The sequence below is a fragment of the Crocuta crocuta genome, unplaced genomic scaffold (genome assembly GCF_008692635.1).
Source record: "Crocuta crocuta isolate KB4526 unplaced genomic scaffold, BGI_CrCroc_1.0 scaffold225, whole genome shotgun sequence".
Classification (NCBI taxonomy): domain Eukaryota; kingdom Metazoa; phylum Chordata; class Mammalia; order Carnivora; family Hyaenidae; genus Crocuta; species Crocuta crocuta.
The window spans coordinates 879,206-904,443 of NW_027530408.1; the positions used below are offsets into that span (position 1 = coordinate 879,206).

The 25,238-nt window shown below is 49.1% G+C and overlaps 2 protein-coding genes across 6 annotated transcripts in view; both read left to right on the forward strand.

The window, feature by feature from the left end:
• NPM2 (nucleophosmin/nucleoplasmin 2) overlaps window positions 1-14,465 on the forward strand; it is a 14,885-nt gene extending 420 nt beyond the window's left edge. For 2 of the 3 annotated variants that reach the window (XM_077766576.1, XM_077766575.1), the window contains exons 2-9: window positions 15-104; window positions 206-291; window positions 441-566; window positions 11,984-12,074; window positions 12,846-13,027; window positions 13,208-13,242; window positions 14,061-14,094; window positions 14,176-14,465. In XM_077766576.1, coding sequence (XP_077622702.1) covers window positions 47-104; window positions 206-291; window positions 441-566; window positions 11,984-12,074; window positions 12,846-13,027; window positions 13,208-13,242; window positions 14,061-14,094; window positions 14,176-14,220 — 657 coding nt within the window. In that variant the 5' untranslated portion in view covers window positions 15-46 and the 3' untranslated portion in view covers window positions 14,221-14,465. Of the gene's footprint in view, window positions 1-14; window positions 105-205; window positions 292-440; window positions 567-11,983; window positions 12,075-12,845; window positions 13,028-13,207; window positions 13,243-14,060; window positions 14,095-14,175 lie in introns of those variants that run through there. The other variant, XM_077766577.1, reaches the window with a different exon arrangement.
• Window positions 14,466-16,460: 1,995 nt separating this feature from the next.
• Window positions 16,461-25,238, forward strand: FGF17 (fibroblast growth factor 17). 3 transcript variants are annotated; one of them, XM_077766581.1, is made up of 6 exons: window positions 16,461-16,496; window positions 19,510-19,643; window positions 19,819-19,855; window positions 23,166-23,343; window positions 23,583-23,689; window positions 24,739-25,238. In XM_077766581.1, the coding sequence occupies exons 1-6, from the start codon at window positions 16,461-16,463 to the stop codon at window positions 25,030-25,032; spliced, it is 786 nt and encodes a 261-aa protein (XP_077622707.1). In that variant the 3' UTR covers window positions 25,033-25,238. The 3 variants fall into 3 exon arrangements, with proteins under 3 accessions (XP_077622707.1, XP_077622708.1, XP_077622709.1); XM_077766582.1 differs by lacking the exons at window positions 16,461-16,496; window positions 19,510-19,643; window positions 19,819-19,855 and adding an exon at window positions 22,373-22,589; XM_077766583.1 differs by lacking the exons at window positions 16,461-16,496; window positions 19,510-19,643; window positions 19,819-19,855 and adding an exon at window positions 22,373-22,589 and having other exon boundaries at window positions 23,199-23,343.

Consider the following 25,238-nt stretch of genomic DNA (forward strand, 5'->3'; position numbering starts at 1 on the left):
CCCCTTCCTCACAGCCGCCGGGACCCGGGCTCCGGCGCCCAGAGTCATGAACCGCAGCAGCACGAGCAGCGCGGCCGAGAAGGCGCCCACAGCCGTGCTCTGGGGTGAGTGGGGGCCCGGTGGGTGGAGGGTGGGGAGGGCGGCGGCGGAGAGACGGGGAGCCTCCCTGAGCCCGCCCGGCCCCCTCGCCCCCCTCCTACCGCAGGCTGTGAGCTAAACCAGGACAGGCGGACTTGGACCGTCAGACCGCAGAAGGAAGGGAAGCAGGACTGTAAGCTGTTGCTCAGTACGGTGGGTGCCCCGGCCCCCAGCAGCGGGTGGTACGGTGCGGCCGGGAGGGACGTGGGCGGCTCGGGGGAGCAGGCGGGTCTCTCGGGCCCCCGCAGGCGGAACAGGGCTGCCCTCCGGCGGTGAGGTGGCCTGTCTCCCACCGCCCTCAGATTTGCTTGGGGGAGAAAGCCAAAGAAGAGATGAATCTCGTGGAAATCCTGCCCCCAGCCGGCCAGGAAGACAAGAAGACCAAGCCCGTCACCATCGCCTCTCTTCAGGCGTCGGTGCTGCCCATGGTGAGCCTGGGTGGGCGTCGACAGACACAAAGGCGGGGTACGCCAGGAGCCCATATAGCCCTTGGACTGAGGAGTCAGAGAGCCCCGTTTCCATCCCAGCTCCCTCTTGACTAGCTTGGGCAAGTAACCCTCTTCAAAATCACGTTTTGAAACCTTCTGATGCTGGAGACAGGACACGTTGATGACTTCCACATTGACTGTGTATCCAGAAATTCTCTCATCTCTAATAATTCATCTTGAGTTCTCTATGCATAAGTCATCACTGTTAATGACAGTTTCTGTGTCTTTTTTTTTTTTTTTTTTAATTCTACCACCCTGTCTAGGACCTCCAGTGTAATATTGGGGAAGATTGTAATGGTAGATGTCCTTGTTCCTTTCTTGACATATATATGTATATTTTTAAAGGAATGCTTCTAAATGTTTCTCCATTAAGAGTGGCACACCTGGTAGACACGCTTTAGAACCTCTCTTAATCTCACCGTTTGCTCCTCTCCTCTCCCTGACCCTGCTCAAACCACACTAGCTTTCTTGATAGTACCCTGAAAATTCCAAACCTACCCCCGCCTGGGACTCTTATTTATTGTTCCCCATGCTAGGAATTCACTTGCCCCTCACTTCAGCCCTTGCTCTTACGTCATCTCACTGAAGAAATCTCTCCCAGGGCGCCTGGGTGGCTCAGCTGGTTGGGCTCTCAATCTTGGCTCAGGTCTATAGTCTCAGTCGTGAGCTGGGGCACTGTGTCTGACATGAATCCTACTTTAAAAAAAAAAAAAGTCCTCCATGACCACAGACCACATCCCCTCTTCCTACCCTTCCATAACCGCTTTTCCCCCATGGAACCCATCACTGGCTTCCGTTTTCATATGTGCCTTGTCTTTCTCCCCAGCCAGGATACAAGCTCCAAGACAGCAAGGACTTTGCCTCTTTCATTTACTGCCTTATCCATAGTGCCTAGATAGTAGTATATTATGGCATATTGTAGAAACTGGCGTATTGTAGAAAGTCAACATCTAATGAATGAGTAAGGAAGTGAACAAACTTTGTGGGACTGGTTTGATTCTAAACTGTTGTCATTTAAGTTTTAGGTCTAGATGTTTAAATTTCTTTGAGTCAGTTTTTATATCAGCTTTATTGAGATATAATTTACATATAATAAGATCCATCAATGTTAAGTATACTACTTGATGCATTTGACAAATTTTGTAACTATCACTGCAGTCAGGGTAGAGAAAATCTCCTCTGCCCCCCACCAAAATCTCCTCATGCCTCTTTGCCGTCAGCTCTTTCCAACTATCACTGCATTCGGCAACCACTGATCTACTTTCACTATCTTCTGTTTGTCTAGAATTCCATTTATTTATTTTTAAAAATTTTTTAATGTTTTATTTATTTCTGAGAGAGAGAGCAGGGGAGGGGCAGAGAGAGACAGAGACACAGAATCTGAAGCAGGCGCCAGGTTCTAAGCTGTCAGCACAGAGCCCGATGTATGGCTCGAACCCACGAACTGTGAGATCATGACCTGAGCCAAAGTCAGACGCTTATCCGACTGAGCCACCCAGGTGCCCCTAGAATTTCATTTAAAGGGACTCGTGTAATACATAGTCTCTAGTACCTGGTTTTTTTCCATTTAGCATAATGCTTTTGAGATTTATCCATGTTGGTGGTGAAACAGAAATGGGCTCCTTTTTTATATCTAAATAACATTCTCTTCTACAAATACATATATATGTCAAGATTTATTTATTCATTTACTAGATAACAGACATTTGGATCGTTTCTAGTTTTTTATTTTTTCTTTTTTTTTTTTTTTTTTTTTACAAATAGTTTATTGTCAAATTAGTTTCCACTATTGTTTCATTTTTGAGAGAGAGTGTGAGCAAGGGAGGGGCAGAGAGAGGGGGGGACAGAGGATCCCAAGCAGGCTCCATGCTGACAGCAGAGCTGTTAGGGCTCAAATTCTGAAGTCAGACGTTCAACCGACTGAGCCACCCAGGCGCCCTGGGTAGTTTCTAGTTATACTATGAATAAAGCTCCCATGAAATTTGAGTGTATTTGTATGCACATATGTTTTTATTTCTCTTGTGTAAATACCTAGGAGTAAAACTGCAGGATCATTAGTAAGCATATGTTAAACTTTATTTCCCCCCTCCCATCCTCTTGCATATGTTAAATCTTACAGACCACTGCCAAATTATTTTCCAAATTACTACACCATTTCACATTCCAACCAGTTGTTCCACATCCTCACCAACTCTTTGCATTGTCAACCTTAATTTTAGCCATTCATAAATTTAGCCGTATGTATAGTGGCATCTCAGTGTGGTTATTATTTATATTTCTTTGATGACTAGTGATATTGAACATCTTGTTGTTTGGTCATTTGATACCTTTTTTAAAATGCCTGTTTAGATGTTTTGCCCATTTTTAATCAAGTTATTCTTGATTGAGTTATATCTTATTGAGTTATAAAAGTTCTTTGTATATTTTGGATATAATTCTTTCATCAAAAATATTTATTTCAAATATTTTCTGCTAGTACATGGCTTGCCTTTTCATTCATAATAATTTCTTTGGGGGCGCCTGGGTGGCTCAGTTAGTTGGGCATCTGACTTTGGCTCAGGTCATGACCACACGGTTCGTGGGTTCAAGCCCCGCATTGGGCTCTGTGCTGACAGCTTAGAGCCTGGAGCCTATCTTCAGATTCTGTGTCTCCCTCTTTCTCTGACCCTCCCCTGCTCATGCTGTCTGTCTGTCTGTCTGTCTCTCTCTCAAAAATAAATAAAAACATTAAAAAATTTAAAAAAAATAATTTCTTTGAGGAGCACAAGTTTTTAATTTTTATAAAGTCCAATTTGGCATTTTTTTCTCTTACGGTTCTTTCTTTTTTTTTTTTCCCTGAGAAACCATTCCCTGACTAAGGTCACAAATGCCTTTTTTCTAAGTTTTCTTCTAGAAGTGCTATTGTTTAAGCTCTTATATTTAAGTCTGTGTGTTCCTCCATTTCCAGATAATTTTTTGTATGGTATAAAGTAAGTATAGAGAAACACTTTTTTTTTCCAAGCTAATACCCAATGCTCTAGCACTACTTTTTTTTTTTAAGACTATCCTTTCACTATACAATTATATTGGCATTTTGCCATAAATCAATTGCCTATGTATGTATGCATGTATTTCTGTATTTTTTTCATTGGTTTGTATTTTTACCTTTACCCTCATGACAGACTGATTTGATTATTATAGTTTTATAGTTAGTCTTAAAATTAGTGTGAGTCTTCCAGCTTTGTTTTTCTTTTCTAAAATTGTGTTGGCAGGGGTGCCTGGGTGGCTTAGTCGGTTAAGCGTCCGACTTTCGCTTAGGTCATGATCTCACGGTTCGTGGGTTCGAGCCCCGCGTCGGGCTCTTTGCTGACTGCCAGCTCAGAGCCTGGAGCCTGTTTCAGTCTGTGACTCCCTCTCTCTCTGACCCTCCCCCGTTCACGCTGTCTCTCTCTCTCCTAGAAATAAATAAAACATTAAAAAAATTTAAAAAAATAAAAAATAAAATTGTGTTGGCAATTTTAGGTCCTGAGCATTTCCATATAGATTTCAAAATAGGCTTTCTTTAAAAATCAGTCTGTTGGGATTGTGACTGAGGTTGTATTGAATCTATAGACTACTTTGGGGTGATTGGCATCTTAACAATTTTTAGTCATTAATAATTGAACATATGTTTCTGTATTTGTTTAAATCTTTCACTTTTTCCTCTAATGTACATCTTTAACTTTTCCTACTAGTATTTTGTAGTTTTCAGGGAACTGGAAATTTGTAAGATCTACCCCAACATACTGCATGATTTTAGGTGCTATTGAAAATGGTATTAACGTATTTATTGAAAGATAATTCACATGCCACAAACTTTACCTATTACAATGTATAGATGGTTTTTAAGTAAATTAAGAATCGTATGACCATCACAGTCTAAATATAGAGCATTCTCCTCACCCCCAAAAGTAACTCCATACCTACTAGCAGTCACTCCCCATTTCCCACACTCACCCGCAGCACTAGACAACTGTTCATCTATTTTCTGTCTCTCTATGTTCGCCTATTCTGGACAGTTCATATAAGTGGAATCACAAAATGTGTGATCTTTTGTGACTACTCCTTTCACATAGCATAATGTTTTTTTAAATAGTTTTTTGGGGGTTTGGGGGTTTTATTTTTAGAGAGAGAGAGAGGCAGAGCATGAGCAGGGGAGGGGCAGAGAGCAGAAGACACAGAATTTGAGGCAGGCTCCAGGTTCTGAGCTGTCAGCACAGAGGCCCACATGGGGCTCGAACTCGCGAACTGCGAGATCATGACCTTAGCCAAAGTCAGATGCTTAACCGACTACTTTATTTCTTTTTATTGCCAAATAATACTCATCATATGGATATATATGAAATCATCCATTCAGCAGTTGATAGATGCTTGTTTTATGTCTACCTTTTGTCTATTATGAATGCTATTATGAACATTCATGTACAAACCTTTGGACATGTTTTCATTGCTCTCGAGCATATCTCTGGGAGTGCAATTGCTAGGTCATATGGTAGCTTTACATATATAACATATTGAGAAACTGCCACTTAGTTTCCAACATAGTCACACCATTTTATGATTACATGATCATTATAGACAACAGCAAGTATTGTAAGGATGTGGGAAAAATGGAATCTTCATATACTGTTGGTGGGATCGTAAAATGGTGTGACTATGTTGGAATTCATATGAGGATGACGAAGTTCTCTTCTGGTTCTAATTTGTTGAGATATTTTATCATGAATGGTTGTTGAGTTTTGTCCAGGAATTCTTTTCTGCATTTATAAGGGGATTTTTTCCCCTTAATTATGTAGCAAATTACATTTATTTTTTTCAAAAATTTTAAATTAATTTTTATGTTTGGGGCGCCTGGGTGGCTCAGTCAGTTGAGCATCCGACTTCGGCTCAGGTCATGATTTCATGGTTCGTGTGTTCGAGCCCCATGTCGGGCTCTATGCTGACGTCTAGTTCAGAGCCTGGAGCTTGTTTCAGATTCTGTGTCTCCCTCTCTCTCTGACCCTCTCCTGCTCATGCTGTCTGTCTGTCCCTGCTTCTCTCATCTCCACTGAGAAATCCAAGTACAGGCTTCTTAATGGTGTTCGAACCTATACATTTTGTCTCCCTGATATATCAGTTACCAAAATAAATGTGTTAAAAATTCCTATTTTGATTGTGGATTTTCAGTGGATTCCTCTTAAAATTTTATTGTTTGCTTTATATATATTTTTAATTGAATTTTTTAATCTTTATTTTTGAGAGAGAGAGAGCATGAACAGAGGAGGGGCAGAGAGAGAGGGAGATGAAGCAGGCTCCAGGCTCTGAGCTGTCAGCACAAAGCCCAACACAGGGCTCAAACTCACAAACTGTGAGATCATGACCCGAGCTGAAATTGGATGCTAAGCTGGCTGAGCCACCTGGGCTCCCTGTATTTTTAGAATTTTTAAAGATAATTATAGATTCACATAGGGCTATAGGAAATAAGACAGAGATTTTGCCCAGTTTTTCCCAAAGGTAACATTTTGCAAAAACTGTAATGTAACATTGAAATGAGGCTGTTGACATTGATATAACCCAGCCATCTTGTTCTATACGATTTCATTACCTAAGTTCATATATTTAGCACCACAGCCAAGAGACTGAACAGGGATCCCTCATGTTGCCCTCTATAACCACTCCCACCTCCCTTCTGCCTCTTGTTCTATCCCTAACCCTAAGCAATCACCGACCTGTCCACCTGTTCATTTTATAAAATTTTGTCCTAGAAGTAGTTTCATACATCTGTAACATTTTTGGAACTGGCTTTTTTTTCCCCTCAGCATAATTCCCTGAAGTTATTATTATGGTATTCTTCTTATTCCTGAGTAATATTCCATGGTATATCTTTACCACAGTCCAACCATTCATCTGTGGAATAACTGAGCTGATTCCACTCTGGGGCTATTAGGAATAAAGCTACTATGAACATTTATGTAAAAAAAAAATTATGTCAGCCTAAGTTTTCATTTCTTTAGGGTAAATCCCCAGGAGTACAATTGCTGGGTCATATAGTGGTTTCATGCTTACTTTATTAAAATGCCAAACTGTTTTCAAAAGTGGCTGTACCATTTTACATTTCTACCAGCAATGCATGAAGTGATTGACTTTTTCTGCATCCTCACCAACATTAAATATTGTCTTTATTTTTCATAGCCTTTCTGAAATATGTGTAGTGATATCTCATAGTGCTTTTAAGTTGCATTTCCCTAATAGCTAATGATGTTGAACATCTTTCGTGTGTCTGTCTGCCATCTGTATATTCAGTAAAATGTCTGTTCATGTCTTTTACCCATTTTTTACTTGGATTGTTTCATTACCATTGAGGTTTGCTAATTCTTTTTATATTCTAGACACTCATCCTTTGTCAAGCCTATAGTTTGCAAATATTTTCAGCCCCAGTCTATAACTTCTCCTTTTATCTTTTCCAGTGAACCTCTATGGAACAAAACATTTTTAATTTTGATGAGATGCATTTTATCAGTTTTCCTTTCATGACTTTTGGTGCTAAGTCTAAGAACTCTATGGCTGGTCCAAGATCACAAAGATGTTCTCTGTTTTGTTTTGTTTTGTTTTTGTCCAAATGCCTTATGGTTTTATGTTTTACATTTAAGTCCATGATCTGTTTAGAGTTAATTGTTGTATAAGCTGTGGGGTTTAGGTCAAGCTTTATTTCTTTGCCTGTGGACATCCAGTTGCTCCAGCACTATTTGTTGAACAAGCTGTCCTTCCTCCCTTAACTGATTTTGCACCTTTATCAATAATCAGTTGCACATATTTGTGTGGCCCTATTTCTGGATCTTCTATTTCATTAATCTTTGTGTCTCTCCTTCAGTCTTGATACTATAACTGTAGTTTTATGGATGTTTAGACTACGTTGTTGGGGCATATAATTTAAAGAATTATCTTCCTGGTAAACCAATTTAGCATTATGTGATGATCTCCTTTATCCATAAAATGCTTATTGAATTAAAGCTTATATCATCTGCTATTAGTTTGTTCTCCAGTTTTCTCTCAATATACATTTTCCTTTATTCTTTAGTAATGGAATTTATGACTTTTAGCTGACCACAGACTACCAAGAATAAGTCAGGCATGGCCATGAAGTTCTGGTCAATGGAATATAAGCAGAAGTGGTAAAGCATCCTTAAAGGGAGATCAAGCGACCACTTTTATCCCTTCCTTCTTCTTGCTGGCTGGAATATGGATGTGATGGCTAGAATGTGAGCAGCCATCCTGGGCCAGAAGGTGGAAGCCATGTACTAAGAATGGTGGAGCAACACAGTACAGAGAGCCTGGATCCCCGGTGATTGAGGGGCAATATACCCACAGCTGACTGCTTATGTCTGGATTTTGTTTTTGTGATGAACAAACAAGCTTCTAGCTTGTGTAAGCCACTGTTAATTGCTGCTTGTTACCAAGCCTAATCCTAACAAATACAGACAGCTTAATTTTTGTAAAGACTTTTTTAGGTGTACAAGAAAATGGAGAGGAAGGTACATGCAGAGACTTGCCATATACCACCTGCCCCCACACATACACAGCCTCCCCCGTTATCAACATCATTCACCAGATGGTACAACTAGCTTCATATTTGTTTTAATTAGGTGTGCTTGTGGTAACAGAGACCCAACTACAGGGACCCAGACACATCTGAGATTCATTTCTGTCTTGGATAGAAGAAATCCAGGGCTGCTGAGATGACTACATAGCCACCAAAGACCAAGTCTTCTCTTTCTCTTGTCCGTGATTCAAAGCTTCCATCCACAGGATCACCTTACAGCCCAAGAAGGCTGCTGCAACCCCAGCACTTTTGCATTTAGGGTAATAGACAAGAAGAAACAGAGACCAAAGGGGCTCTTCTTACTTCTCTGCCTCTTAAAGAAGGCTTCACACAGGCACCACCCACCAAATTCTGCTTACAACTCACTGGTCCAGAAATCAGTAACACAGTCACAGCCAGCTGCACAGGAAAGTGGGGAATACGGTCTATGGCAAGTACTGTATTTGAATAATATCAGGGCACTGATATTATGGAAAAAAGGAAGAATGGATATTGGATAAGCAATGAGAAGCCCCTGCCACATCTGGCAAATATGTCTCCACATCTTGACTGCAACATTTCTGTGCTTATGTTTTAGGCATGTATCATATAAGCAGTAAGTTAATTAAACTTTGTTTTAATCTATATGGCCAATAACATGTTTATGTTTACTGTGATGCTGTCATACTTGGATTTATTTGTAACCTGTACTTTGTGCTTCTGTGTTCATTGCTTTTTCATTTTTTTCTTCTTTCTCCTTTTTCTGTCTTTTATTAGATTAAGGTTTCTTTCCCCCTTTTCCTTTCTACTAGTTTGGAAGCTGTAGAATCTCCCTCGACTTTTTAGTAGTTAACCTTAATTTTTTTTTTTTTTAAACAATCATGCAAGAGCAGTCTAAATTAATGCTTTATTCCTCTCTTCCAGACAATCCAGGGAACTTTTCTGAGTACCCTCTTAACCAGCATATTGTTTGTTATCATGCAGTGTTTTAGCTTCAACTTGCTGTAAACCCACTCAATACGAGTCATTACTAGCACTATTTTATTTTACAGTAATGCTTACTTGGACTTGTCTTTGTTGCCCAAGTTGCTTGCTCACCACTGCTGCTTGTATCCACTTCCTTCTCAATTCAACTGTCATCTTTTTGAGATCTCTCTTAATAGGTCTGGGAGTAGTGAACTTACTTGGGCTCTGCCTGAAAATATCTTTATTTTACTCTCATTCCTTCATGATAGTTTGTGTATAATTCTGTACAGAGAGGTAATTTCCCTCAAAACACTGAAGATGTCATTCTCTTCTTCTGTTTCCTGATGTTGCTGTTGAAACCCTCGGTCTGTCTGGCTATTGTTCTTTTTTGGGAATCTGTCTTTCTTCTCTGGTTTGTCTTAAGATAACCTCTTTGTTTTTGCTATATACCATTTCACTATGGGATGTGCAGATGTACATTTACTTTTATTTCTCTATTCAGGACTTAGGTTTCCAGGACATGAGGATCTGTGTCTTTGGTTGTTTCTAAAAGCTCTTGGCTATCACTTTGCACATTGATTGTCTTGTTTCTAGTGCCTTACTGTGGTTAGATGCATGTTGGATCGCATTCTGTCCTCCGTATCTCTCAGCCTCTCCTTCATATTTTGTTCATCTGTGTCTCTGTGCTATGTACTGGGTTGTTTCTTCACAGCATGGTTCTAGTTTATTGATCCTTGCTTTGCTGGTATATTCTGCTTTTTGACCATTAGTTCAGTCTAGAAGTTGCATTTGGTTCTTGTTATGCCTAATACTTTGTTCTTATGGTTCTGATTCCTACTTCTGTGTTCATTTGACTTCCATCAACCTATGTTGTAACTGCTAGACTGTTGTTCTTTTCTCTCCGGCTCTTGGCTGCACCCGTCTGCAGTCCTCTCATTTCCTTCTGCTCACTCTAGCAGGACAGTGCCTTGTAGGTTTTATCATTTTACACAGTGAGGCATCTTCTGGGTTTTGCTGTTTCTCTGAGAGAATTCCGTATGAGGAAAATTGACAGTGCCCCAGGAGGGTGGTTTTGCCTTTGTGCCTGCTGTTGGTCCCAGGACTTACCAGCCTGGGAGCCTGGGGTCTGTTGGCTTGGCAGTGCCCCCCAAGTGAATTCAGGCTTGGTGTGAGTGGCAGGTACAGCCATGGTCTTTTAGGTTCTCACAGGAGACTTCTTTTATCCCACGTGCATTTCCTTATTCCCTTCCTTCAGTGGAGGGTAGCTCCTGGTGGGTGGGTTTGGGATTCTTCAGTTCCCTGTCCTCGCCCCTGACCCTGGATCTCCTTCCTGACGTGTACTTGTGGAGGACCCCAGCCCCCAATCAGCGGGCCCCGTGACCTGTCTCCTGTCTGTAAGTGTGTGTTCAAACCTGAGGCCGGGGCTGTTTTCAGGCACATTTTCCCTTCAGCCGCCACAGCGCCCTCCTTTCTGGGGCACGGGGCATTTTCCTTCTGTCCTGCTGTTCATCCAGGCAGCAAAAACATTGGAATACATTTTATCCAGCATTTCTAGGCATTGGTGGCTACAGAGTTTCAGTTTTCGCTTATCTCCTTCCTGTTTGAGCCAGAAACTGTAATCTCCCTAAGCCTCTGTTTCCTCCTCTATAAAGGAATAGCACCTCCATCATGGACATGTTGTGAGGGGTTAAAAGAGGAAAGCAGGTAAAATGCTTAGCATGGGGCCTGGCACCATAGGAAGTCAGTAAATATGAGTATCTTCATTGATACAGTAGAAAATTTGGAAAGTTTGGAGATGTATCAGGAAAAACCGTACTGTCCATTGGAAATTATGGTTCGCACTATTTAATAGAATTCTAACTATTCATATGTATATCTACACATGTAAGACAAAAGTAGTACTGTACATACAACTTTGCATCTGCTTTTCTCATTTGATTAGTGTCTTATTCGGGTTCATCCACCACAATGAAGTACCAGAGTGAGGGACTTAACACACATCTATCTTGTCACAGTTCTGGAGGCTGAAACTCTGAGATCAGGGTGCCAGCGTGGTCAGATTTGGGTAGGGACCACCTTCCTAGCTTGCAGATGGCCGCCTGCTGTCTGTGTCCTCACGACAGAGAGACAGAGACAGAGAGAAGTCTCTGGTCTTCTTTACAAGGGCACCAGTCCCATCACGAGGGCCCAGCTCTCATGACCTCATCTAACCCTAATTACTTCCCAAAGGCCTCATCTCCAGATACTATCACACTAGAGGTTAGGGCTTCAAATAAGAATTTGGGGGCCACGGGGGCAACTGGATAGCTCAGTGAAACATGTGACTTTAGCTCAGGTCATGATCTCACAGCTTGTGGGTTTGAGCCCCACAGCAGGCTCTGTGCTGACAACTCAGAGCCTAGAACCTGCTTTAGAATCTGTGTTTCCATCTCTCTCTGCCCCTTCCTCTCTCTCTCTCTCTCTATCTCTCTCTTTCAAAAATAAACATTAAAAATTTTTTCAGAATTTTGGGGACACAATTTAATCTGTAGCTATCAGACTTCTCTAACAGCTGCCCCTCAGCTTAGAAGCCTGTCTGTGATCTTTTAACAAGAATAGGATTATCAGATTCAGTCCTTTCCATTTGAATCCACCTCAACAGGAAGGGCCAAGGGCTTGATAACACAGTGAGGTCCAGAGAACCTGTGAAGTATGTGTACTTGGGGTCTAGAGAATAAATTCTGAGTGTTTCTGCCGGAGACCAGCCCCCAGGCAGGTGCCAGGCCTGAGCGAGCCCATCTTCTCTGCTCCCGCCCCTATGTCCTTCCCTCTGCAGGTCATGATGGGATTGGAGCTTTCTCCTCCAGTCACTTTCCAGCTCCGGGCTGGCTCTGGACCTGTGTTCCTCAGTGGCCAGGAATGTTATGGTAAGTCAGAGCTTGGACCTGAGGAGGGTCTGACTACAGTGCCTCGCAGGGCGCCAAGGATGGAACAGGTATTCTTGAATTATTAGACAAAACCTTCAAAGGCGCCGTGACTACTGGCAGCCTGGACTGGAAGTTCTCCTTACCTCTCCGCTCTGTCCTCTGTGGGCCACAGTCCTCTTGCCTGGGACACGAGGGTGGGGGTGGACTTGGTTTCATCCTCAAAGAGCCGCTGTGAGGAGTAAATGGGATCCTCCGGGAGAAGCAGTCTGCATGACTGTTAGTACTAGCCTGCACGTAAAATGTTTGGTGCCGTGAAGTACGTAGCTGGAGGAGCGATGACTCTAGCAAATCATGTGCTGTTGACTCTCTTAATATCTTTCTCAGCCCAGTTGTGCCTCTGTATCAGGGTACTGTTACCCAAAAACCCTGGCGGGCTCCACTTCCCTTAGGATGAGTCTAAATTCCTTAGCGGCTGTTTCCGTTTCCTCCCTTCCCTCGTGCTCTCCGCCCACCTTCACACTCCTCTGACTCCCTCCCAGCCAGAGCCACAGCTTGCCACCTCCCTGCCATCCTCTGCCACCCCAGCTTTCTGGGGTCCCGGACCCCTCACCCCACCCAAGCTTCCACTTTGCCAGAAAGGCCAGAAAGGGTCTGTAGGAGTTAGAAGGTGCTGGCTTCCCCAGGGCAGCTATGAGAGCAAGACCAATAAGGGAGTAGAAGCTAGGCAGGGACCTGAGCTCAGGGTCCCTGCTCCCTTTCATACCCTCATAGACACTTCAGACCCATCCTGGGAGGAGGAGGAGGAGGAGGACGTGGAGGAGGAGGAAGAGGAGGAAGATGACAGCGATGACGACGACGATGATGATGTCAATGTAGATGTGTCCCTAGAGGAGGAGACCCCTATTAAACAAGTCAAGAGGCTGGCATCCCATAAGCACACAGGCACTGCCAAGGTGAGGGAGGGACTGCCTTTCTCCCCTGGCCAGGCTTCTCAGAAACCTTGGCCAGGCCTCCTGAATTGAGTGCGCCTGAGTGTGCAGAGGCCTCAGGCCCCACCAGGTGCTCAGCAGGAGGCTGTTCTGGCCCTGGACCCCGCCCTAACTGTCCCTATACTGCTTGTGTTTGCTTCCCAGAAAAAAAAGGTGGAAAAAGAAGAGGAGGCAGTGAGGTAACTCTTTCCATCTGTTAACGTGGCTGAGATCTTAGAGCTGAGGCCTATAGGGCGAGAAAGAGTCTGGCGTGTGTACACGTGTATGAGCACTCAGGTGTGCTGCTGCTGCTGCTGGCTCACACGGCCTTTCTGGAAGGCATCAAAGTATTCTTATCTTCTGACCTAATTCCACTCATGGCAACCCTTTCCCAAGGATCCAATCCAAAATGTAGGGAAAATCATACGCACAAAGAAACTGACCACTGCATTATTCAAGCAGTAGTGAAAAATGGAAGCATTCTAAGTGTCTACCAATATAGTAGATTAAGCTGGGTCACATTTTCCCGGTGGAATGTGACATAATGCCTATGAAGAATATAGCATCCTGGAAAGTGTTTATAGAATTAAAAAGAACAGGATCTTAAATCCTGTTATTTCACATGTTTTTAGAAGAAAAAGCAAAAACTCCTGCAAGGAAACGCACCAAAATGTTAATACTGGTGGGAGGTAAAGAAAACAAGTAATTGAATCTCTGTTTGCTATATTTTGTGCAATGTAGTTAAACATTACTTTTATAATGAAAAAGACTTATTTGTGATAAATAAAAGAAAGCAGATGGAAGCCTAAGAAGAAAACACCTCTTGCTAAAATAAGAGAGTCAGAGTGGTCCCGGCAGGGGACAGATGGAGAGCCTTCTAGCTCTCCAGATCACAGCCCCTTGCTTTCCTGGAAGTGGCTAGGGCCCTGCTTTCCAGTGGGCACTACTGGTATCCGGCTGAGCTCTCTCTCTTTCCCACCCTCATCTCCTCCCCCGGCCTCATCCCACCCTATTTCAGACCCAGCGTTAAAGACAGGAGTCCTGTGAAAAAGGTGAGTGCTGGGAGAAGGGGCTGGTCCTCCCAGGGGCGGAGGGAGGGAGCAGGACACTGGTGCCCTCCCTTCTCTCCATAGGCCAAACTCACACCCAAACCTAAAAAGCCGGGGTCCAAGAAATGAGGAGCCAGGAGTGGCCTGGTGTCATGACCGAGGGAGAGCCAGCTAGAGCACCATGCAGTGTGACCTTCCTCGGGGTGTGCTGTGAGCCCATGTTCCCCCCACCCAACCTCTCTCCGTCTGAGTCTGAATGTGACGGAGCTGTTGGGGGCAACACAAGGGGCCCACATGCCAACTCTTGAGTTTCAGATGGACCTGGAGGGAAGAGCCCTGACCTCAGGGCCCCAATAAAGTTTGCTTTGCCTGGACCTTGTTTCTGACATCTGTTCCCAGGGGCCTGTCCTTCTTGCTGGCTGCAGTGAGCCCGTATGCCCGGCAGAGGGCGGCCATGTGCCAGCACACCCGGACCTGGTGGCCGGCCCGCCACCTGGACTGAGGCGCCCCAGCCAGCCAGCTGGGTTCTATTCTGCTATTTTATCTCCCTCTCATGTCCTCAAACTCCCCAAAAAACAAGGGTCTCAACCTTTTGCCCAGCTTCAACTTTGTACCCTTGGCCTGAGGGAGTGAGCTCCACCCATTGTGGGTTTTCCTGTGTCCATCCTCCCTTCTGGCCGGTTTTCCAGGTATAGAGCCAAAGGGCTAGAGCTGTCTGCCCCCTCCGGGAAGGGCCTTGGCCTCTGTCAGACTAGCCTGGGGGTCTTCTCTCCTGGCCCTAATCACATGTGTTCATTGTCAAATGCACAGACAGGACATCCATTGGCACCTCGGAGGCTCAGGCTCCATACTAGTGCTGCTCTCCCAGGCTTGCTTCCTGTTCTGGGTGAGCTCCTGTTCATTTGTGTGAAGATCTGTGTCACGCAGGAGCACAGAGGCCTGGACCTTCACGGAAGCCCTCCTAGGCAGGGCAGATGAGGCAGGCCTTGCAGAAGCTGTGGAGGGCCTCTTACAGGAGGTGGACAGGTAAACACTGAACCTTCAAGCTAGGGTTCCGCCAGGGCAATTCTCGGAGCTATGGGCACAGGGCTCAACAAATTGTTAGGATGAGGCAACAGAGGATTGGCAAGGAGCTGAATGACCCATTGCATGGCTCTGGCCTCCTGCCCTCTCCCAGGCGTGCACAGCCACTTAGGAGCCTGGCTCACCCACTGTGACACACAGATGGCCTCCCCCTGGGGGTTATACTTGCAGGGCCTCTGCTGGGCTTTTCCCTGGCCCTCTCCTGCACCGCCCCCCTGGCCAAACCTAAAGTGGGCCAACGGGGAGATGGCCCTGGCCTCTCTCCAGGGTCCCCAGGCATGGGTTCCGGAAGGTCAGCAACCAGCCTTGTGTGTTCCTGTTCAGCTTCAGTTTCTCTTCATGCCGGAGGAGACTGAGGAGGGTAGGCTAGTATCCTTGCTGCTTGCTTCCTATACCCCAGGACACAGAGGTGGGCACTGGCCCACCCTCGAGCAAATGAGAATGAGCCACTGACCCACGGTCACCCAGAGAGCGACAAGGGACATGGGTTCACATCGGACTCCAGCTGGGAAGCAACCATTTACCATGGCCTCATGCCACAGTGACCCAGGGTAGACAAGACAAATTCTTCACCTTCAAGGCCCCTACAGTCTAGTGGAAACACAAAAGCCAACAACAAAACTTCAGTTACTGTCAAGTGCTTTGAGGGGAGTGAAACAGCACCTTTCCAGCCTGGAATTAGCCTATTAGGAGAGGAGAGAAAGTCCCTCAAAGGAGAAGACTGACAATAAGAGGGCAGCAGGCTCCACGAGTAGCTGGCTGGACACTCCCAGGAGCAGCAACCAAGCAATGCAATGGGCCTCAGGCACAGCAAGCAGAAAGAGGGTTAGTAGGATTCCAGTAAAACGTGCTGGGAGGTAGGCGCTGAGTGCCTTCCAGGACTCACTCTGTAAAGCCTCATTTCTCAGACCTGGAAAACGAGGCACAGACCAGTGAAACGACTTGCCCCCAAGGCCACAGAGCTAGTGGAGGAGTCACGTTCACCACCAGGTAGCCTGGCCCCATAGCTCTTCTCTTGAACCACTCTGGAATGACTGGGACAGACAGCAGAGCAGCCAGGGCCCTATGAAGTCTCATAAACTGAAAACAGTAGTTAAGAATGAAGTCCATGGTGTAACCGGTACCCTGGGGAGGGGCAGCCCCCAGCCAGTTATAGCAAAGCACAGATTCACACAGGTGCTTCTTCCCTTCACTTCACCGAGTCAAGTGCCCCAGCAGCCTGGCTCAGCCGTAGCTCTGTGCGTAAGGGCACACAACAGCTAAGCCGTTCCTGATTTGATGTCCATATGCTGGCAGGCAGTGGGGATCAAACAGCAAGGATGGTAGGTGCTCTGAACTGTAAGTGTCCATTTGCCTTTTGCCCTGCTCCAGCCCCAGCCCTTCTGCTTTTCAGCAGGAAAATGGTGGGCTGGGGTCATAGCAGGTGGTGACAAGTGGCAGGTCTGCAGGTAGGCTCTGTGTCTGCACCAGCTGGGCTGTTAGAGGGAGCAGGCGTGAGACGCCTCAGTTGGGGGGTGTTGAACTTGGCACTAGGGGGTGGGGATTAATCAACCAGCTCAGGCTACTTCTCACTTCCTTTATCACCTCCTGCCACCTCCCCCCATAAATGTTAATGAACCCTACCATTCTCTCTCCATCTCCTCTAGTCAAGGGAGTCAGTCAAAACTTAGGTAAACTGAGTCTGGACCATATAGAAGGGTCTATGCCCCTTGTTTCCATTCTTGTGGCACTTGGTACTTTCCATGGAGTGCCCATCTCAGTTGATACTCATGGTGGCAGTTTTGACAGCACTGATAATAGCCATTTCCTTTTTACAAATTAGGAAGCTGAGACCAGAGAAGGGAAGGGACTTGCTGTAGGTGGTAGAGGCCGGGGCCCGGGTATGGGGATAAAATCCATGGAACACTCTCCATGCGGCCTCCTCTCTCAGAGCCCAGCACTGGCCTTCCCATGGGGATAAAGGAGCAAGCTGAGTCAGAAAGGCAGGCCTGCAGGTGCACAATGAGAAGGGACAAGGAGCAGATGTCACACCATGAAACAGGCTACCCAGCCATGCCCCAGAGGCCCCTGGCACCAGCCCCTGGCTGAGCCCCAAGGCCAAGCTTGACTGCTGGCATCTGTTACCATGGAGACTCAGGCCTGACTGGGGGGCTGTCCACTGACAACAGGCCCCTCCCCCATTGATAGGAACCAGGCACTCAGGCTCAGAGTCCTGGAGTCCAGACAGCATTAGATGGGGCTCCCCAAATCTGCCTCCTTATTACATTCCATCCCCTAGCGCACACATCTACCCCAGAACCTCAAGGCAGAGCTATCTCTTTCTTGCATCTGCTCTTAACTGTCATCCCAGGACTGAGGGCAGGAGGAGGTAGCCTTTAGTACTCCACCTGGGAGCTAGGAGCTCGTGGAGATGTGGGTGAGGTCAAAGGCCTGCAAAGAATAGAGCCAGAGCCAGCATCAGTCCCAGCAGGAGAAATGGGGATTTCCACAAAAGGGGCAGAGTCAAGTCGAGCCCCCAAATGGAACAAATATGGAAGATGGAAATGGTCAGGAGCATCAGCTGGGCAAAGCAGAAATGTGGGACGGTCTGGGGCATGCTCAGACAACGATGAGCACTGGACTGGGAGTCTGGGCACCTGGCACCTTGTCTGAGTTGTGCCACTGACTAGCTCTGAGACCTTTGCTGGGCCTCATTAGTGAGTGAGGAGGCTGGACCAGATGAAGAACCTGTAAAACTCCTTCCAGTTTTGACATCCCTTCTGTTTGATTCCAGCCCTGGACTCTGCCAGTTACTGGGAGCTACCCCTGCACTCTCCAGGCCAGCTCAGGCTCAGCAGGGCCCTGAGTCCCTGCAGCGCTCGGGGGGCGGGGCTAGGAGCCCGACAGCTGGAGGTGGCCAGGAGGTGGCCTTGGGGCATGTCTGGGGGAGGGGGGAGGGGTGGCAGACAACTTTGTGGATTGATTTGGCTCTGGAAGGTGTGGAGACTTGGAGGTGAGAGTTTCGCCCTCCTGCTCATCTCTTTAGGTAAATACATCCACATCCAGCATTTCCCTTTCTGTTTCCATCCTGGAGGCACTGAGACCTCCAGGGAGCCCAGAGCTGAGGTGTGAGCTCCACTACCCTACACAGGAGGCTTCCCTCAGAGATCCCTCTAAGCATGCTCACCCTTCCACAGCCACCATCACCCACCTTCTGTAGGGAAGGAACCATGAGTCCCTGATCGCCAGCTTCTGGGACCTAGGTACTGCAGCCTGGAGAGCATGGATACAGCAGAAAGGCTCCAGACATGATCCACATGGACCTTAGGAACCTAGTTCGGCCATTCACTGGCTGGGCCATTCTGAGCTAACTACCCCCTCCCCGTATGGTTCAGTGTCCTTGTCTGTAGGATGGGGTCCTACCCACATGGTACAGAGCAGGATAGTACCAAAGGCCATGTGAAGAGGTTGGTGGGCATGGGGAGGAGGCCCTAGGGATGGCTGCTGCCCTGGAGAAGAGGGTGAGTGAGGCCAGAACATATGACACACTGGACATCTGCTAAGCCGTTATCTCTTTTGGTCCATCAGCATCCAGAGGCACTGCTGCCCCCATCTCTCAGACAAAACTGCTGAGGCTCAGAGGAAAGTTGCTTGTGCCAGTGCACCAGCTCCCCTGAGTCTGTCTCTGAGATGTCAGGCCAGCTTTTAAGATTCCATCGTGTGGTCCTCCCACAGCTGCACCTTCCTCCCCCTCCCTGGCCCCCAACCTGCAGCACCCACTATTTGCTGCCATCGGGACAGCCCTAACACCTCCATCCCAGTGGCCAGACAGCAGAGAGGGGGAGCAAGGGGTGACAGAGGCAGGGGAAGCAACCGCTTCTAGCCAAGCCCACCGCCTGCCCCCTGGAGGGAGGCTCCTCCTTTTAAGGCTGCTTCTGGGAATTTCCGCACCCGGAGCCAGACTCAGCAACCCCTGGCCCGGAATGATACCTGCGCTCACCCTTGGGGAGGTGGGGCATCAAACCTGAGGGCAGAAGGAGCTGGCCCTGGGAAGGGAGGGGGCACCCTCTAGTCTAGGTCTGAGGGTCACGAAAAACGTGGGAGACCACAGGGGCTAGCCTCCTTATCAAGAAGGCTCCACAGCTCCATCCTCTGTGCTCGGGTAGCCCAGCAAGAGGCTGGCAGCCCCCGCCAGCAGCGGCTGCTTTGCTGTCTCACTGGCCAGGAAGGTGGACACCTCACACCTCAGTCTCCCAATTACGCCCTCCTCCCCCATTCCTTCTCCCCTCCCTTCTCTCTCCTCCTCCTCCTCCCCTCTCTCTCCTCCTCTCACCCCTGAAAACCTGTGGCTTGAAGAGACCTTGGCTTCTCTGGGACTCTACCCCTGGGGACTGCCCATATCTGCTCCTGAGTTTGGGGGCAGGGGGGCAACCGCCCCAAGAAATCTCTCCGGCGATGGGAGCCACCCGCCTGCTGCCCAACCTCACTCTGTAAGTGCACTGCCTCTCTGAACTGAAGTTTTGTTGCCATTTGCAGCCTGGGGCAGACCTAATCTTACCGGGACTCCCACACAGAGGGGCGAGGGGAGGCAAGGGGGGGCCTGCGTGCTAGCCCTGGGTTGGCTGCTGGCACCCACACCAGGGTCTGCCTTGTCTTCTCACACAGGTGCTTGCAGCTACTGATTCTCTGCTGTCAAACTCAGGTAGGCGGGCGCCCCCCACTAGCTTTTCTCCATTTCTCCATCTCTCCCACCCCACCCAGCTGGTGGGGGTAGCCTCCTTTTGGTGGACAGAGGCAGGCTCTGGCTCTCCCTGGATCCAGATGGGTTTTGAGGGAGGGGGCTGGTGTCACCCTTTGGAGGCGGGTAGAAGGGGCTAGGGCAGATGTGGGGATTGACTGAGGTCTGTATCTGTCCTCCCTCCATGACTCTCCCTACGTGTCCTGGGGTTTCTGCTTTTCTCTCCACCCCCCCCACCCCCCTCACCCTCACCCCCGACCCCCGCAAGGGTTCCCCTCAAGGCTAAATGCATGGGGCAGCCCAGTCTTGAGGGATGGAGTCTGGAGTGGAAGAGGGCGGAGGTGATGACTCAGGTGAGGCTTGTACTTGGAGGTACCTAAAAAGACAGGTTTTCATGCAAAACCACTTGTGTGTTCTACTTACTACCCCACTCCCACCACCACAGATGTCCTGGGGAGTCACTGTCCCGGGGACAGCGGGGCAGTCAGAATGCTCAGCCAGGGCGGGGTGACTCCTTACCTACAGGGCAATGAGGTCAAGCCCAAAGGGGTTTGTTTGGGACAGGACTCAGGGTTTGCATCTCCACACTCCCCCCACGCTATGTCAGCCCCCCCAATGCACACACCCCCACCCCAAGCCTCAGCCCCCTGTGCGAGGCTCGGTCCCTTTTTGTGATCCTCCATAAAAGTGCAGCTATTAAAATGCACTGGTCCAGAACCGCTCTGGGGAGAGATCGCTTGGCTTTCCCAGGCCAGAGGCCCGCTTCTCTTCATATCCAGTGGGGACTTTTTTTGAAGGTAAATGCCTTTTCTCTGGGAGAGGGAAAGGGGCTGCCTTTGAAGCAGTGGGGGGGTGGGAGAGAGAGAGAGACAACTCCCCCCCTTTTTCTTCCCCCTTTTGCTCTAGCCCCCGTTCCAGGCCTTTTGCTTCACACATCCAAGGAGAGCAAGAAGAAAGCCCCCAGCCTGGCTGGGAGGGGGCTGGGGGTGGGCCCAACCTGTTCTGGAAGGGGAATTAGCACAATGGTGAGGCTGGCCGGGGCGTTTATGGCCTGGCTGAGGCCCCATTCAGGACTCAGGGAAGGTGGCAAAGCTGTCCTTTCCCCCTTGAAGTGCCCCCTCGCCCCCCTTGGAGGGGGGGCCGGCAGGCCGGACCATAGCCATGCTTGAGGGGCCGTCTGACAAGCAGCTGTCTGCAGCAGTGGAAGGGGAGGTCCCCCTGCAGCGGGAACATGAAAGGGACAGGCCAGGTCCCGCGGGGAGAGCGACTTGTGGGTTGTGGGCTGTGGGGGGGGCGTGGGGCTGCTTTTGTGCAGGGCCTGAAGGGGGACAAGGAGAGGAGGGGGCTTCGGGGGGGCCTCTCTGCTCCTGACCTGGAACAGACAGCCAGAAGGAGGCTGCCCGCCAAGAGGGGCGGAGGGCCTGAACCTGGGCCAGGAGATGGGGGCTGGGGATAGGCTGGACCCCTTCGAGGGTCCTGGGCCAGCCAGACCCCACCCCCTGGCAGGAAGGCAGGCCCTCACCCCAAATGCTGGCCTCAGGTTTTTCTAGGGTGGGGCACGGGGTGCACTTTGCTGCTTTGAATGTCCAGACCCTCCTCTCATAGGCAATGGGGGGGGGGGCGATGCTCCTGGTGGCACTCCTGGCCTGTGGCCTAGCTGGAGTCGGAAATGANTGCAGTGGGGGGGGGGGGCGATGCTCCTGGTGGCACTCCTGGCCTGTGGCCTAGCTGGAGTCGGAAATGAGCAGTGACACACACACGAAGGGTTAACCTTGAGCAGGTTACAGGGTCAGCCTGGAGCTGCTCCCTCACCCACTGCCCCCTTGCTCAATGCTGATCCTTCCTGCTCCTCCCTCTTCCTAAGAGTGGCCCCTCACAGTTGAGCCCTGCATGTGCTGACAGCCAGCTCAGAGCCTGGAGCCTGTTTCAGATTCTGTGCCTCCCTCTCTCTCTCTCTGACCCTCCCCTGCTCACACTCTCTCTCTCTCTCTCTCTCAGAGATAAATAAAACATTAAAAAAATTTTTAAACAAAAGAGTGGCCCCTAACAGATGCTGATCTGGGTCGAGGTCTGTCTAGGTGGTTTCCACTGGGCCTGGGATAAAGGTGGCCTTAGTGATCTAGAGTACAGAAAGTCTGTTCCAACACGGGCCAGTAGGATACAGGTGGAGATAGACACATTTTAGCCAAGGGTTGCTGTCACCTGCAGCTGAGAAATGTCATCTGGTTTGCACCTTCCTGGAGATAGAGGACAGGAAGTGGTGTCTTTTTCTCCCACTCAGGGTTGCAGATAGGTAAGGAGAGACAAGCCCGAAGAAGGTAATGGTCCTGGCTTTGCACCCTGCATGGGTGGAACCGGGCAGTCGGCAGACAGCAGTATCGCCCCCACTGGCCACGAGGCTCTGTTACATTGTGACACAGGCAGGCGGCTCACTGGAGGGCCTGGGCCACTGCTGATAGCTCCTCTCACTGCTGCATCCTCCACCTCCCTCCACTAAGAAGGCACTCACCCCTAAGTGGCGGAAGGAACACTGACTGAAAGGGGGACGCGGTTCCCTGAGGGTCCTGAGCAGCCAGGGGGAAAGGCAGAAGAGATGGGCATGAGCTCAGGATTCCACAGTTGGTGCTGAAAAGAAATGCTTACAGGGGTGTTGCAGGAGCCGAAACAAAAGGTCTTAGAGCCTCCATAATGCTCTCTGGTAAGCCTAACAGACCAGCTGCTGTATGCGCGTGCGTGTGTGTGTGCACACGTGCACGTGTGTGTGCCTGTGCTGGGGGGTAGGATCCTTAAAAGACCAGTGGGGAGGATGAAAGAGAACTCTGGTTATCCTGGCTAATGAAGCCAAGACCCTGGAGTTCTGGAGAAGGGACAACCTCCAGTCCTAGAAGGTAGAACAGCGCTACTGTCTCTAATCAGCTGGGTCATCCAGGGTACCTCTTTGACATGGGAATTGGGTACCATAACTGTGAAGGTTGCATCTAGCAACCAGAGTCATGATTCCAGATCTGCACTGCATCGCCAAGTGTCCCCCAAGACTGGGCAGCCACCAGTTCTCTGCTCCAGGGCAGATGGGGAGCCAAGGGGTCATGACTGGCTCACCCGCTGGCCTGGGAAGACCATGGCCATCTGCACCCTTCACCCTGCACCTCTGCTTCCCAGGACAAATGGCCTGCCCCCATCACACTCACCTACACACCCCTCTCCCCTGGATGGACCAGTTGTGGTGTGTCACCCAAAGCAAATTGACACTATTTTTCCCTTGGTAACCGCAAAGGGGGAGAATCACCCGTCTCCTAATTTTAACCAGTACGTGAGGGACCAGGGCGCCATGACTGACCAGCTGAGCAGGCGGCAGATCCGTGAGTACCAGCTCTACAGCCGGACCAGTGGCAAGCACGTGCAGGTCACCGGGCGTCGCATCTCTGCCACCGCGGAGGACGGCAACAAGTTTGGTGAGACCCAGCCCTCACCAGAGGCCACTCACACTGCTGGCCGGCCTAACCTGGTCTATCCCCAGATCCTGTGCCAGGGCAGGGGCCACAGTGGGAGAACAGGGAGAAGCCTCTTGGAGGAGGGCTCTCGGTGGCCCCCACCCAAGTGCGGAGGTCAGGCTTGGGGGGGGCGGGCCTGCCATACCCCTGAGCCAGCAACCCCAATGGACAGAGGTCTTCCTTCCCCTCCCCCATCATAGCCAAACTCATAGTGGAGACGGACACATTTGGAAGCCGTGTGCGCATCAAGGGTGCTGAAAGCGAGAAATACATCTGTATGAACAAGAGGGGCAAGCTCATCGGAAAGGTGAGACCTGGAAGGAGGGGGAGTGGATTAAGGAATCAATGGTACTGCGTGCCCCACAACACCCTCACTCCCCTCTACTAGGCCCAAGCCAGGACTGGCTACTCACAAACGCCAACACTAGGCCACTCTGGTTTCTCCATTTAAATGAGTCCCTGTGGGGTCAAGAAGCCCTCTGAGGACACTTACTGACCCATATGGATCTTCAGCTCTGATTTATGAGGTATTTCCCCAATGTCAATGAGTCAGAATTTTAGCACTTACATGTTTTAGCCCCTACATTGAGGCTTAAGTGCTGATCAGGGTTGAGAGTGGGCATTCATACAAGGCCACTAGTTTCCCCAAGGTCAGTGGGGTCCGCAGGATCCAACTAGCAAATGCACACTGCCTGCCTGCTGGTGTAACCACCCTGCAGGGGCAGGTCCAGCACTGCTGGGGGGAGAAGTCCACTTCCTTTGGCATTTGTCAATCCTGGCTTCCACTTCTGGCTGTTCTAACCAAATACTTGCTTACTTTGGTTAAGCCTCAGGCTTCTCATCTATAAAAATGGGCATAGTGTCAAGGTTATCTATAGGGTCAAATGGGTGGCTGTGTGGCTCCTGACAGTCTGTAATCTGTAAATATTTGCCCCTTCTTTTCATCAGAGACTGTTGCCTCCTTTTCCTCCACCCAGCAGCACCATTCGCCCAGACTGAGGAGTGTGCTTGTGTACAGAGTGCCCACTGGGTATGCACTGAACTGCACAATAATCTTGATCTTTATGCCACATCTTGGGAAACAGGCTCGGCATGGCTAAACACCTTGCTCAAGATGTACAACTTCTAAATGACAAGCCTGTATTTAAGTTCAGATCTGACTCCAAGCAAAGCTTGCTCCTTTCTCCTACTTTTGCCTCTCTGGCAAAGGCACCCATCTCACCAGGCAGAAATCCTTGGGCACATATCTTCTGTCGTTCCTTCCTTGGTCCCACAAAATAGGCCCAAAAGGCAAATAAGCCAGACAGGCAGGGTGGACAAATTCCCCTCCTCTCGTTCTTTCCCCCCTCCCCACAGCCCAGTGGGAAGAGCAAGGACTGCGTGTTCACAGAGATTGTGCTGGAGAACAACTACACGGCCTTCCAGAATGCCCGGCACGAGGGCTGGTTCATGGCCTTCACCAGGCAGGGTCGGCCCCGCCAGGCTTCCCGCAGCCGCCAGAACCAACGAGAGGCCCACTTCATCAAGCGCCTCTACCAGGGCCAGCTGCCCTTCCCCAACCACGCTGAGAGGCAGAAGCAGTTCGAGTTTGTGGGTTCAGCCCCCACCCGTCGGACCAAGCGCACTCGGAGGCCACAGCCCCAGACGTAGTCAGGGACACTGGGGGCAGCTGCCCCTCACCAGCCTTCCCATCCCCTTCCCTTCCTAATCCCAAGACTGGGCTGGGGTGGAGGGAGGGGAGTCAGAGCCCCCAAGGAGGACCCTGAGGACCTAAAAGCATCAGCGCCTCAAGCCAAAAGGGGCAGGACTGCCACAGAGCAGGGCTGGGGCCTCAGGGCCTCCGCCTCAGACCCCAC